The following is a 15,831-nucleotide window of genomic DNA, read 5'->3' as shown; positions in this document are numbered from 1 at the left end:
TATACAAAAGTACGTGGACACCCCTTCAAATTAGTGGATTCGGCTATTTCAGCCACACCGGTTGCTGACAGGTGTATAAAATCGAGCACAGAGCCATGCAATCTCCATAGACAAATACATAGTAGAATGGCATTACTGAAGAGCTCTGACTTTCAATGTGGCACCGTCGTAGGATAACACCTTTCCAACAAGTCATTTCGTCAAATTTCTGCCCTGCTAGAGCTGCCACGATCAATGTAAGTGCTGTTATTGTGAAGTGGAAAGGTCTAGGAGAAACTACGGCTCAGCCATAAAGTGGTAGGCCACACAAGCTCACAGAGTGGGGACGTAGTGTATGAACCTAGCTATGAACCTCAAATATCATAGCCGGTTGTATCGACTTCAAGACAGTCTGAATGGCATCAATAAAGCCTAAGGGTTGAGTAGAATATAATATAACCTGATTATGCCAAGGATGCCAGTCCATACACTACTGTTGAAAAGTTTGGGGTCACTTAGAAATGTCCTTGTTTTTGAAAGAAAAGCAAAAAAAAATGTCCATTAAAATAACATCAAATTGATCAGAAATACGGTGTAGACATTGTTAATGCTATAAATGACTATTGTAGCTGGAAACGGCAGATCTTTCATGGAATATCTACATAGGCGTACAGAGGCCCATTATCAGCAACCATCCCTCCTGTGTTTCAATGGCACGTTGTGTTAGCTAATCCAAGTTTATCATTTTAAAATGCTAATTGATCATTAGAAAACCCTTTTGCAATTATGTTAGCACAGCTGAAAACTGGTGCCCTGATTAAAGAAGCACTAAAACTGGCCTTCTTTAGACTAGTCCAGTATCTGGAGCATCAGCATTTGTGAGTTCGATTACAGGCTCAAAATGGCCAGAAACAAATAACTTTCTTCTGAAACTCGTCAGTCTATTCTTGTTCTGAGAAATGAGGGCTATTCCATGCAAGACATTGCCAAGAAACTGAAGATCTCGTACAACGCTGTGTACTACTCCCTTCACAGAACAGCGCAAACTGTCTCTAACCAAAATAGAAAGATGAGTGGGAGGCCCCGGTGCACAACTGAGCAAGAGGACAAATACATTAGAGTGTCTAGTTTGAGAAACAGACGCCTCACAAGTCCTCAACTGGCAGCTTCATTAAAGAGTACCCACAAAACGCCAGTCTCAACGTCAACAGTGAAGAGCCGACTCCGAGATGCTGGCATTCTAGGCAGAGTTGCAAAGAAAAAGCCAGATCTCAGACTGGCCAATACATTTTTTTTATTAAGATGAGCAAAAGAACACAGACACTGGACAGAGGAAGATTGGAAAAAGTGTTATGGACAGACATATCTAAGTTTGAGGTGTTCGGATCACAAAGAAGAACATTCATGAGACGCAGAAAAAATGAAAAGATGCTGGAGTGCTTGATGCTATCTGTCAAGCATGGTGGAGGCAATGTGATAAGTTTGGGGGTGCTTTGGTGGTGGTAAAGTGGGAGATTTGTACAGGGTAAAAGGGATCTTGAAGAAGGACGGCAATCACTCTATTTTGCAACGCCATGACATACCCTGTGGAAGGCGCTTAATTGGAGCCAATTTACTCTTACAACAGGACAATAATCCAAAGCACAGCTCCAAACTATGCAATAACTATTTAGGGAAGAAGCAGTCAGCTGGTATTCTGTCTATAATGGAGTGGCCAGCACAGTTACCGGATCTCAACCCTATTGAGCTGTTGTGGGAGCAGCTTCACCGTATGGTACGTAAGAAGTGCCCATCAAGCCAATCCAACTTGTGGGATGTGCTTCAGGAAGCATGGGGTGAAATCTCTTCAGATTACCTCAACAAATTGACAACTAGAATGCCAAAGGCTGTAATTGCTGCAAATGAAGGATTCTTTGATGAAAGCAAAGTTTGAAGGACACAATTATTATGTCAATTTTTAAAAAAATCATTTATAACCTTATTCATTTTGCAACTCATTTCATGTATGTTTTCATGGAAAACAAGGACATTTCTAAGTGACCCCAAACTTTTGAACGGTAGTGTAGTTATTACCAAGCATGAGTTCCCCACATATCCTGTACATTGAAAAAAAAAATATATATATATATATATATATATATATATATTCACTGATCATGTACACTACCTTTGCAAATAAAGGTGTGATTCAGGTATGAATAGCTTTATTGAAAGAAGTTGAAAGAAGTTCATCATCCAAGTTATAAATACGTAATATTATTAAATATTAGAAATATAAGTTCAATCTGTAATTCAATGCACATCTGGTGGGCATTATAAAAACAGAGGAAGAAAGATGAGGTGGGGAGAGGTGTGAGAAAAAGTGTAATAGACAGAAAAGGAACGAGATAAGAACGGAGGAGCAGAGAAGAGAGCACAGTAATTCATTAATCATATGCTACCAAACTTCATATTCTCTCAGGTCATCACAATTACATAACAGTGTCTCTAACAGTGTCTCCTAACCATTCTTGGGCCCCCAGTTGGCCAGAGGGTTATCTTAGAGTCGGTGAGGTGGCGATGACGGGACTGGGGGTTGGCATCCTCTCTCACAGTAAAACATACCTGCAGAAGAGAGACAGATGGAGATAGCATGATTAAGCCTTGTGTTTTCTTTCAATTCTAACACTGTCAGTCATCACAATCATTGGGTGAAATGCAAAACTGACCTTGGATCATTAACTCTGGGACAACTACATCTCCATCTGTATTTCAATGTAAAGCATCTCTTTAATAATACTGCCTGTTGACACGACCAAGTGACCTCTCACCTCTAATCATGCTGTGCCCTCTATGTGTCAGGCAGTTCAGAAGCGGGAGTGGTTCACCGACACAGCTGATCTAACCTAGAGGATTTAGGGAGAAGGGGTCGAAATTGTTATTGAGAAAACAAGGTAGTTAAAGAGACAGTGTTCAACAGGAATCTGTGTGTGGCTGCAGAGTACTTTATACTGAAAAACATGCAGACACACGAGGACAAACGATATAGCGTAGTTACTTAAATATAAATAATGGCGTGTCTTACTACTCTCCATGGTTGGTCCTCTCGCCTATTCTTTGAAGGTGGAAGGAGCCAGTTATACACCTGAGCCTGCTTACTGCACAATACAATCCATCAATCAGATTGATACACAACTGTGTAGGTGTGGGTTGTAGGGTGCCTTACTGTTCACATTTTTTTCAATATGGGTGACTCTTAAAAGAGCCTGTTTTGTTTATGTACAGACATCACCCTTACCTGAACAGCACCGTTAAATAAGGTAAACATTTTTTTATTTTTTTTTTAAATAATTTTACCTGAACGGCACCCTCACCTAAGAGGTATAAATCATAACTGCAGTTGACATACCTAAGTAAATGGAACAATACTCTTATTGCAAGGTGGGTGGCTCTTAAAAGAGCCTGTATCATGCATAGTGTGGTATTTGGTGTTGCCAGGGAAGTAGGAGGTAAAGGCCTTCCCACACGGATTGCCTCCAGTGCTGCATTGTTGGCCCCCATCCTTGCAACATCCTGCAAAGCGGCAGACCTCTCCTCTGGCACACGGCGGCAAGCTGCAGGTCCCCTCCTGGTCCTTGTGTCCATCCTCATGAAGTTATGCAGGACACAGGTAGCCTTCACACACACCTGAATTTCCCCACGAGGCAGTCCCAGGTGGCCTTGGCCACCCAATCGTGCAGTGCCCGACACGGTAACTGTAGGGAATCGTTTTGGAGGAATCTCCAGTTGCAAGGTATCTGTAGGAAAATGGAAGATAATGTCATTATTAGACTTTTACATCACCAGGTCATTGTGGATTACTGAAAGTATAATATCTCTTATAACAAATCATGATAACATTGGATAAATGCATGTGTAGAATGTGACAACAGAAGGATTATATCAAGGATGGCATCAAAAATGAATACTTAAATACTGTTTGAAGCTTGATGATGAGTTGATCATTTGAATCAGCTGTGTAGTGCTAAGGCAAAAACAAAAATGTGCACCACTTTGAGTCCCCAGGACCAGGACTGAGAACCACCGCTCTTCATTGGGACCTCTTCATCTGCATACAACAGGCGTTCATAGCTCTCTGTAGCTGAGGTCAGAAAACATCACAAAAAACAGACTTCCTTATACTACAATTACACAGCACTGAATATTATGGTACTATTATCATCTCTGTCCTCACTTCTTTCTAGGGACTGGAACTACACAAAAGTACCTGTCCTATTCAGTTGGAGCTGCTATCCTTAGCTAGCTTCCTACAAATGCATTTGAAGTTTGTTTTTTACAATGATAAATACATCACAATAGCTAGCTAATATGAAGTTAGGTAGCTGGTGATATTTAATTAACTTAGCTAACTAGCTGTACAGTATGTAAAGTTGTCTAGATAGCTAGCTAGCTACGTTAGCAGCTCATCTGAGTTAGCCTCCACTGTAGCTAGTTAGTTAAGAATACGTCATTATTTTTACATTTTCAAAATGTATTTACTTACTTCAATAGGTTCTCCCAGCCATGTTGACGATTGGAAACAGGGCAGCAAAGTTTGTCACCAGAACGGTTAAGAGCATATTACTATTTATCTGTGAATAAATAAATGAAATGTAGAATGGATTAAACTATTTACCCATTTAATAACCAGACCTTATACAAAAGGCTGAATTCTTGATGGACTGTACTGAATTATTGATGCACAACCGAACTGCTGCTATATGCTGCCAGCACCGCCACAGCATATAGCAGCGGAAATGTACAGCCTGCTAGTGTACACAGACCGTTAGGCGGCCGCATATGTCGGCAAATTGACAAGGGCGGCATTTTCTACGCTATACTGACCAAGACGTACCTCCAACAACATATAAAAGCTCACATAATTCTGCCCAAAAACAGTGACAATTTCTCTCAATAAGTGGCATATGGGCTTTTTAGGTGAGCGCTGATGCCGCCCTGTGCCCACTTTGTCAAAGGCAGGGGCGCAAAACATTTTTCTTGTCCATTTCCAGAGCTCCTCTCCAGGGTGCTGTTGCAGACGCACGGATCCACCAACATTCCGTCCAAAAAATTATCTAACATAAATCCTGTAGCAGATACAGGATATAGTAAAAATAGCATGTTGCCTTTACTGTAGCCTACAGGCTGGAGATAAAATGTATGACAATGTATTGAGACAGACAATTTTAACATCATGCCGGTTTCTCCGATCAAATAGCCTAACTAAATGGTGCCCAATCAAATAAAAAAAATGCGCGGTCACGTTTACAACATATTCCATAAACAGATCACGTCAACATAAAATGGACAATTTGGAATGGACTATAACAACTGTTGTCCAGGAGTTTCACCCCATTTTCATGATCAGCGATTTCAAGCTGATCATAGCAACAACAAAAATACTTCTGCATTTCCTGCTGTGTAAACACAATGCAAATAGGCTCATGATAACTCCTAAAAAGTTGAGCAGCTGAAATTCAGGGCTTAAATAGCAAAACTGATTCGTCAAAAGCCAATGCAACCGCCTGTTTTAAAAACGATGGGCCTACCACATGGATGGGCATTCATAAAATTCCATTGCTGGTTGACATCGTAGGCTAAACCCCAGTAAGCATGAGCCGACGTCTTTTTATTGTCCTATCCAGACGGCTTTATTTGGTGTTTTACAAATGGTAGGCTTACCACAGTTGGGCATTCATAAAATACAATTTCAGGCAACACTATATGACATACCTCAGGAAGCAGGACCGACGCTGACACCTTTTGAACGTCTTTTTTTGTTCAGTCCAGACCGATATTGAATTCCACATCAACTGACATTGGATTTTGGTCTGGTACGAACCAAATCTGAACCTGTTTGCTTTGATTTCAACACCCACGGACATAGATTTTTGGTTGGGTCTGGTCCAAATCTGAACCTATCATAGACTTCTATGTTTGGTTCAGATTTGGTCAGGTCTAGACCAGCCAAACATAGTCATCTCTAAATTACGTATTTTCAACTTTCATTCAAAACCAAAAAAATTACACCTGATTTCAACGTCTGGAAAATAAGTATTTTCAACTGTCATTCATTACCGAAAATGAATCTGATTTCAACGTCCGTAAAATATGTATTTTTCAACGTCTTTCATGCCTTTTCAACGTCCTGGAAAATACGTACGGAAAATAGATATTTTTACCATTCAATCAGAACTTAAATTTAACCCTACATCAACGTCTGAAAAATAAGTATTTTAGACATCTTTTCAACATCCTTTTGCTTACTGGGACTATTCTAGTTTCACTGTGGGTGCCGCTTTTTGAGATTGCCTAAAGCAGCAGAAAGGCAAGGACCAGCCCTGTTACCCCTTCACTTATTCCACATTTTGTTGTGTTACAGCCTGAATTCAAAAATGGATTCAATAAATGTTTTTCTTTCACCCATCTACACAAAATACCCCATAGTGACAAAGTGCAAACATGTTTTTAGAATTGTTTGCTAATTTATTGAAAATGTCATACAGAAATATCTCAGTTACATACAGTGTAAGTATTCACACCCCTGAGTAAATACATGTTAGAATCACCTTTGGCAGCAATTACAGTTGTGAGTCTTTCTGGTTAAGTCTCCAATACACAGGTCTCAAACTCATTCCATGGAAGACTGAGTGTCTGTGGGTTTTCACTCCTCCCTTGTACTTGATTGATGAATTAAGGTCACTAATTATACTGAACATAAAATATAAATGCAACATGTAAAGTGTTGGTCCCATGTATCATTAGCTGAAATAAAAGAGCCCAGAAATGTTCCATACTCGCAAAAAGCTTATTTCTCAAAAATGTTGTGCACAAATTTGTTTACATCTCTGTTAGTGAGCCTTTCTCTTTTGCCAAGACAATCCATCTACCTGACAGGTGTGGCATATCAAGAAGTTGATTAAACAGCATTATCCTTACACAGGTGCACCTTGTGCTGAGGACAATAAAAGGCCACTCTAAAATGTACAGTTTTGTCACACAACACAATGCCACAGAAGTCTCAAGTTTTGAGGGAGCGTGCAATTGGCATGCTGACTGCAGTAATGCCCACCAGAGTTGTTATCAGAATTTAAATGTTAATTTCTCTATCATAAGCCGCCTCCAGCAATTTTTTTAAAGAATTTGGCAGTACGTCCAACCGGCCTCACAACCGCAGACCATGTGTAACCACACCAGCACAGGACCTCAATATCTGGCTTCTTCACCTGCTGGATCGTCTGAGACCAGTCAACCAGTCAGCTGATGAAACTGTGGGTTTGCACAACCAAATCATTTCTGCACAAACTGTCAGAAAACGTCTTAGGGAAGCTCATCTGCGTGCTCGTCATCCTCACTAGGGTCTTGACCTGACTGCAGTTTGGAGTCGTAACAGTTTTCAGTATGCAAATGTGAACCTTTGATGGCCACTGGCATGCTGAAGAAGTGTGCTCTTCACGGATGAATCATGGTTTCAACTGTACCTGGCATATGGCAGACAGCGTGTATGGCATTGTGTGGGCAAACAGTTTACTGATATCAACGTTGTGAACAGAGTGCCCCAAGATGGTGGTGGGGTTATAGTATGGGCAGGCATAAGCTACGGACAACTAACACAATTGTATTTTATCCATGGCAATTTCAATGCACAGAGATACCGTGACGAGATCCTGAGGCCCATTGTCGTGCCATTCATCCACCGCCATCGCCTCATGTTTCAGCATGATAATGCAAGGCCCCATGTCGCAAGAATCTTTACACAATTCCTGGAAGCTGAAAATGTCCCAGTTCTGCCATGGCCTGAATACTCACCAGACATGTCACCAATTGAGCATGTTTGGGATGCTCTAGATTGATGTGTACGACAGCGCGTTCCAGTTCCCGCAAATATCCAGCATCTTCGAAACAGCCATTGAAGAGGAGTGTGGACAACATTCCACAGGCCTCAATCAACAGCCTGAACAACTCTATGCAAAGGAACTGTGTCGCGCTACATGAGGCAAATGATGGTCAAACAATATACTGACTGGTTTTCTTCACCAGTCTCTCTTATCTCGTCCTCCTGGTTTTTGACCCTTGCCTGTCCTGACCCTGTACCCATCCGCCTGACCACTCTGCATGCCTGCCGTCCTGTACCTTTGCCTGCCGTTGCTGTAATAAACATTGTTACTTCGACACGGTCTGCATCTGGGTCTTACCTTGATACCTGATAATTATGTGACTTGCACATTTTTACTCCTGAACTTATTTAGGCAAAGTGATTGAATACTTGACTCAAGACATTTCAGCTTTTAATTTTTAATTAAATACTAAACATTTCTAAAAACATAATTACACATTGACATTTTGGGGTATTGTGTGTAGGCCAGTGACAAAAAAATCTGAACTTAATACATTTTAAATTAAGGCTGTAACACAACAAAAAGTGGAAAAAGTCTAGGTGTGAGACAACTTTATGAAGGCACTCTATGTATAACTTGTGACGGGTTTTCATGTCTTTGCAATTAGTTTATTTTCGTTTGTGCTCGTTAGCATATTTAGCTAGCAGCTTCTATAAAAATCCGCTAGGACTTGTGTGAATTTTTTTAGCATTTTGGTAGACACCCAAAGGTTTTTTTTTAGCATTTTTAATGCAAAAAAAAAACAGTAATACCAGTAATACCGTAAATTCCAGGATGAGAGAAAGACAGTATGACGATATGAAAATCTGGATACCGCCCAACCTTAGAGGCCACTGATTGAACAGAGATTACTGAGAGTGACCTTGTGTGTAACCCAATACCAGCCAAAACGCACACACACACGCACACAATGGCCCACTTCTCTGTGTGTCCTACTGAACAAAGCCTGGTCACCCTCACTGGAGCGCTACTATACAGCTAGCCTTCACTGGGTCATTAATTATTAATATGTCGGGTCTGCTCTGCCTCTGTCTGGTCTCCTTAAGTGTAGGACACACAGCACTTACACTAAACAACATATTCCAAAGTAAAGTTATGATAGGTAAGAGCACAGAGCATGGTGCAGAATTTCAACTTTAACATTCCTAGATACATATTGCTTGGTGTGAGGACTCCTGGCAAGAACAAATGTACTCTACACCTGCCCTAAGGCTTAATCAATGCAGCATGAGGACATTATGAGCCTTTTACACTAGGCCTACATGACACAATATTTAGATTCACTCACCTGGTTTACCAGCCGTATCCGCATTCAACAGCTACAGTTGAAGTCGGAAGTTTACGTACACTATTGTTGGAGTCATTAAAACTCGTTTTTCAACCACTCCACAAATTTCTTGTTAACAAACTATAGTTTTGGCAAGTCGGTTAGGACATCTACTTTGTGCATGACGCAAGCAACTTTTTCCAAAAATTGTTTACAGACAGATTATTTCACTTATAATTCACTGTATCATAATTCCAGTGGGTCAGATGTTTACATACACTAAGTTGACTGTGCCTTTAAACAGCTTGGAAAATTCCTGAAAATGATGTCATGGCTTTAGAAGCTTCTGATAGGCTAATTGACATCATTTGAGTCAATTGGAGGTGTACCTGTGGATGTATTTCAAGGCCTACCTTCAAACTCAGTGCCTCTTTGCTTGACTTAATGGGAAAATCAAAAGAAATCAGCCAAGACCTCAGAAAAAAATGTGTAGACCTCCACAAGTCTGGTTCATCCTTGGGAGCAATTTCAAAATGCCTGAAGGTACCACGTTCATCTGTATAAAGAATAGTAAGCAAGTATAAACACCATGGGATCACACAGCCGTCATACCGCTCAGGAAGGAGACGCGTTCTGTCTCCTAGAGATGAACGTACTTTGGTGTGAAAAGTGCAAATCAATCCCAGAACAACAGCAAAGGACCTTGTGAAGATGCTGGAGGAAACGGGTACAAATGTATCTATATCCTTAGTAAAATGAGTCCTATATCGACATACAGTGGGGCAAAAAAGTATTTAGTCAGCCACCAATTGTGGCTGACTAAGTGTGTTACCTCAGGCCACTACTCTATTCTCACATATCTACAATACAAAATGTGTACGTGTGTGTGTAGAGTGCATGTCTTATGTGTATGTGGGTCTGTACCTGTGTGTGTGTCTCTTCACAGTCCCCGCTGTTCCATAAGGTGTATTTTTGTCTGATTCTACTGCTTGCATCAGTTACCTAATGTGGAATAGACTTCTATGTAACCATGTCTCCATGTACCGCGCACCTCCCATAGTCTGTTCTTGACATGGGGATTGTGAAGAGACCTTTGGTGGCATGTCAACACTTCTTACAAAAACAAGTAGTGATGAAGTCAATCGCTCCTCCACATTGAGCCAGATTCACATGCATATTATTAATTTTAGATCTCTGTGTACATTTAAGGGCCAGCCGTGCTGCACTGTTCTGAGCCAATTGTGTGGTCAGGTGACCCTCTGTGGCACCCGACCGAAGTCCAGGTGCGACAAAACAAGAACCTGTAGGACCTGCGTTGTTGATAGGGTTGTTAAAAAGGCAGAGTAGCGCATTTTCTCTCCATCTTAGCTACTGTTGTATCAACATGTTTTCACCATGACAGTTTACAATCAACGGTTAATCCAAGCAGTTTAGTCACCTCAATTTACTCATGATTTATTACAAGATTTAGTTGAGGTTCTGGGTTTAGTGAATGATTTGTCCCAAATATAATGCATTTAGTCTTTTTAAATATTTAGGACGAACTTATTCCGAGCCACTCATTCTGAAACTAATTGCAGCTCTATTTTAAGTGTTGCAGTGATTTCACTCACTGTAGTAGCTGACGTTTATAGTTTTGAGTCATCCTCATACACAGACACACTGTTTTTACTCAAGGCTAGTGGCATGTCATTAGTAAAGATTGAAAAAATTAAGGGGCCTTGACAGCTGCCCTGGGGAATTCCTGATTATACCTGGATTATGGTGGAGAGGCTTCCATTAAAGAAAACCATCTGTGTTCTGTTATACAGGTAACTCTTTATCCACAATATAGCAGGGGGTGTAAAGCCATAACACATATGATTATCCATCAGCAGACTATGATCAATCATTTCAAAAGCCGCACTGAAGTCAAACAAAACAGCTCCCACAATCTTTTATCATCAATTTCTATCAACCAGTCAGTCATTTGTGTAAGTGCCGTGCTTGTTAAATGTCCTTCCATAAGCGTGCTGAAAGTCTGTTGTCAATTTGTTTACAGTAAAATAGCATTGTATCTGGTCAAACACCATTTTTTCCAAAAGTTCACTAAGGGTTGGTAACAAGCTGATTGGTCGGCTATTTGAGCCAGTAAAGGGGGCTTTACTATTCTTGGATAGCGGAATTACTTTTGCTTCCCTCCAAGCCTGGGGGAACACACTTTCTAGTAGGCTTAGATTGAAGATATGGCAAATAGGAGTGGCAATATCGTCCGCTATTATCCTCAGTAATTTTCCATCCAAGTTGGCAGACCACGGTGGCAGACCATTGTTAATAGACAACAAAAATTTGTTCACCTCTTCCACTCTCACTTTATGGAAACCAAAATTACAATGCTTGTCTTTCATAATTTGATTAGTTATACTTGGCTGTGTAGTGTCAGCGCTTGTTGCTGGCATGTCATGCCTAAATTTGCTAATCTTGCCAATGAAAAAAATCCTTAAAGTAGATGAGCCTAATAGGAGACAATTTGCCCTGTACTCAGCAACTCATAGTACTGCATTCACAGGGGCACACACACACACACACACACACACACACACACACACACACACACACGAGAAGCTCTGTGATTGTATACAACTCCAGAGACGAGGAGGATAAGGAGAGGATTGTGCAGCAGAGAGTAAAAATGTCAAGAACTCTCTTGGCACTCTTAAGCACAACTTAAAGCTCTGGTAATGAAAAAGAACAACTCTACTTTAGAATATTATTATGTCCCATCAGACTCAATCAGACAAAAGGCTCTCTCTATTTGGCTTTCCTTGGGCGCTGCTTACATCCATGGTTTGACAAATGTACTTTAGTACTGGCAATCCGTTTGTAAATCTTCTCTTACACCAATGCACGTACAAACATAAGTTCAAACTCACTTAAAAGTGTCAAAGAGTTAAGCACAAAGTTCTTCCTCAGCATGAGCGAGTTTCTGCCACACACACAAATAAATGTATTAAGTAGGTTCCGATTAAGTACCATTTCAAAAGACCTCCAGATACTGCAAGCTTCAATAATTACTATTCACAGTCGCTGCAGCCAACAGCGACTAGCCATATTAAACACCATATCAGTTATGATGGAGCTGGTTCTCTTTTGATCAGCTACAAGAAGGCCAAGCTAGAGGAGCCTGCAGAAGCCAGCGTAACTATGGTTACAAGACATGAATCAGCAGCACAAGCGTCAGGCCAGCAGGCAGCAACAGGAAACAAGCAGGATGTGGCAGGTGTAGACACGAGACACCTGCTATTACAGAGCAGCGTACACTGGGCCAGGGAAGCAGGGGGGGGGGGGGGGGGTGTGTGAAAGGAACAGGTGATTGGTACAGGACTGAAAGACAGGGAGCATCAGTTGGCACAGGAACAATGTGAAGGATGCCTTTATGTCTACATCATAGTGATGAGTGGAATATCAGCCACACCTACAAAGCACGGGTTCAATCACAAAGCTGCATATTACAATACACAACTAAAAAAGCAGTAAATAGTCAAATCCACACCCACAAAGCACAACGTGTGCAGTTCAAGTGTCCAATCACAAAGCCGCATGGTACAAGCCACACCTAGAAAATCAGCAAAGGTCAAAAGCAACACAACCACAAAACCTGCAAGGAGTAAAGCCACGAGTCACGACCACAAACTAAACAGGAACTGAAGCACCATGAATGGAGAAGTGAATGAGGTACATGGATGGCGATTGCAGGGAAAATAAGAAAACAAAACAAGGTTACAGGAATGGACATAGTCTGGTCCCAGATCTGTTTCTTTGTGCTGTATTTGCCAGCTCCTATGGCTGTTGTCATACAAAAACATGCTGGTTGATCTGGGACCGGGCTAGTATGAATGAGGCTGCAAGCACAAAACAAACACAAAAACAAGATGGCGGCAGCCAGCCGGGAGGGTAACCCGACCAATCACGGTTATGGATTGAGGTGACAGGTATGAATGGTAGCGGAACTGAAGTCAAGAGGTGGCAGGCAGGTGACATCTGATGGAGGGTGTGGTTTGGGATGGGGTGTCATGGATAGATGAAGGGTTGATGGGTACGTGTCGGGGGCAGAAAGCAGCAGGGAGCATCAACAGCAGGGCTCACAAAAGCAGGGGTAACACTGCAAATCACAGGGTAGCAAGGGGGCCAAGTGGCTGAGGCAGCATTGAGTGGGTGGATCAGCAATGCAGCAAATTTGGCAAGGAGGCCAGTATAGGAAGCTCACAATAACACCGCTCACAACATCCATTCATGGATAGACCCACAGCTTCCGGCCTGGAACAGACCCTCTTCATCTGACCAAAATAGCCCAGCCAGAACCTCTCTCCCCTGGGGTCAACAGGCCAGCACTACGGGGGGTGATAGTGGGTGTCTGATGGCGTAGTCGGCAGCAATTAGCAGTGGGCCTACCTGGGGAGGTGGCGTCTCCGTCCAGAAGGTTGTCGTCCTCGGAGGTGTGGAAGTCCATGACGACTCCGGCGCCATCCAGTAGCTCCTCGTCGCTGCTGGCACTGGCAATGCTGTTGTAGCTGTTCCTGTAGTAGCCCTTCCTGTTGAAGAGCTGCTCCGACTCCATTTAGCTACGTGCTACGCAGGCAGTGCCCTGCGTGGGAACACAAACACACTCTCAGATCACAGGGCTGGGCACTGGAGATGCTGTTGTAGCCGTTTCTGTGGTAGCCCCTGTTGAACTTGAGCTGCTGGAAAACACACAGCCACATACACTCAGGCAGACAGGAAAGTCCACAGCCCAGCCTGGCTGTAACCAGAAGGCGGAATTAACTGTGGGTAAGGTTTCCGTTTCAGATTGGTTCTGATTCCCGAACCTCGTTACAAGCCTTGCGGCAGGGTCGTTTCTGGTTGGTGATGGAGGATGGAAAGAAGGGCGGAAGAAGGGATAGGGAAGGAAGGAGGAGGGTCATTAGGACACATGATGAGTGTGAGATGTCAGACCCAGACACTTCACTAAAGAGGAAGACGGAGGTGACAGAGAAGTAGCAGTAAACTCATCAGCTGTGTCCCTTCTGTCAGCATGGAGGACCGTGATGATGGAGGACCCCGGTGGTGAACATCCTCAGGCCCATGCTGTGAAAAATGTGAATCAATACCTCTGTCTGTCTGGTTGTCTGAGTGTGTGCTAGATTGGAATCATAAGCCTGTACAACACCTCTGTCTGAATTTGGAATTGGACTGTTTGGTGCCCACTCAGGAGGAGATTTTGATTCCTATTGGAAATCGTTTTGTTTACCTCTCCAGTCCATCAGGAATATGGGACATTTTTACTACATCCGTTTTAGGAAATTACACAAATACAAACCATTTATGTGTGGGAAGAACCAGCCAGTAGTGTTTATGTCTATTTTTAGTTTGGGGATTAGGATGAACAGAGTGATGCTGATTTAGAACAAAATAGTAGAGCACACTAACCTCACTATTTCCCCCCTGGTGGAAGCAGGGGCAAACAAAACCTAGTCCAGAACCATAGAGGAAGGGGGATACACCAAAACCTTTGCTAGATCATAAAAGATGGGCTAGCTCAGGGCTTTCTCTGGATCAAAAAGGTGCTTAGGTGGTGGGCGTGGCAGGGGGGGCGCGGCTGAAATTTAGAGGCCCCCAATTTGGTGGTGTAGACACATTTTTTTGCATTTTTAAGCCAATTTCCTGCAATTCTACACATTTTTCCATGGACCAGAGAGATATTTTCTTGCAGTTTTAAAGTAAAATTCCTGTAATTCTACACATTTTGCCATGCAGCTGAGTAAACATGTAGCCGTTTTAAAGCCAATCTCTTGCAATTCTATGCATTTTGCCATTGCTAATGCTGTGTTCTTTTGCTCAAACATAATAACAAAATCTATACTGCTAAATTCACTGCATTTGGAATTTTCAATTCACCTTGACAGCTTTATTTTGGTGATTGTTAATTCTCAAAGATTATATTATTTGAAAATATATAGGTCCATTATCTTTTCTACATAGTTTATATTTGGTTTTAATAGTTTAAAGTTAACACTGAAAGTGTATCTTCATCCAGAAAATGTATTTTCGGAAGTTTATATACACCTTAGCCAAATACATTTAAACTCAGTTTTTCACAATTCCTGACATTTAATCCTCGTAAAAATGACCTGTTTTATGTCAATTATGAACACCACTTTATTTCAAGAACGTGAAATGTCAGAATAATAGTAGAGAGAATTATTTATTTCAGCTTTTATTTATTTCATCACATTCCCAGTGGGTCAGAAGTTTACATACACTGAATTAGTATTTGGTAGCATTGCCATTAAATTGTTTAACTTGGGTCAAACGTTTCAGGTAGCCTTCCACAAGATTCCCACAATAAGTTGGGTGAATTTTGGCCCATTCCTCCTGACAGAGCTGGTGTAACTGAGTCAGGTTTGTAAGCCTCCTTGCTCGCACACGCTTTTTCAGTTCTGCCCACAAATGTTCTATAGGATTGAGGTCAGGGCTTTGTGATGGCCACTCCAATACCTTGACATCGTTGTCCTTAAGCCATTTTGCCACAACTTTGGAAGTATGCTTGGGGTCATTGTCCATTTGGAAGACCCATTTGCAACCAAGCTTTAACTTCCTGACTGATGTCTTGAGATGTTGCTTCAATATATCCACATAATTTTCCTTTTT

The 15,831-nt window shown here is 41.8% G+C and overlaps 1 protein-coding gene and 1 long non-coding RNA gene across 7 annotated transcripts in view; both read right to left on the bottom strand.

Annotated features, from left to right (window-relative positions):
* clcn3 (chloride channel 3) overlaps window positions 1-15,831 on the bottom strand; it is a 64,584-nt gene that overhangs the window by 40,968 nt on the left and 7,785 nt on the right. For 4 of the 5 annotated variants that reach the window (XM_055938217.1, XM_055938221.1, XM_055938220.1 and 1 more), the window contains exon 2: window positions 13,594-13,786. The exons of the other annotated variant lie outside the window; for it this stretch is intronic. In XM_055938217.1, the coding sequence (XP_055794192.1) occupies window positions 13,594-13,759 (166 nt within the window). In that variant the 5' untranslated portion in view covers window positions 13,760-13,786. The remainder of the gene's footprint in view (window positions 1-13,593; window positions 13,787-15,831) is intronic. 5 annotated transcript variants of the gene reach the window in all.
* Window positions 2,167-12,482, bottom strand: LOC129865427 (uncharacterized). Of its 2 annotated transcripts, XR_008761362.1 has the most exons (4): window positions 4,502-12,482; window positions 4,008-4,099; window positions 2,790-3,755; window positions 2,167-2,583 (listed from the first exon to the last, which is right to left on the bottom strand). It is a non-coding gene; the product is annotated as an uncharacterized LOC129865427 (long non-coding RNA). The 2 variants fall into 2 exon arrangements; XR_008761361.1 differs by having other exon boundaries at window positions 2,790-4,099.

Source organism: Salvelinus fontinalis, chromosome 11 (genome assembly GCF_029448725.1).
Source record: "Salvelinus fontinalis isolate EN_2023a chromosome 11, ASM2944872v1, whole genome shotgun sequence".
NCBI lineage: Eukaryota > Metazoa > Chordata > Actinopteri > Salmoniformes > Salmonidae > Salvelinus > Salvelinus fontinalis.
Note: the sequence above shows the minus strand (reverse complement) of the source record. Positions and strands in the feature narration are given on the sequence as shown.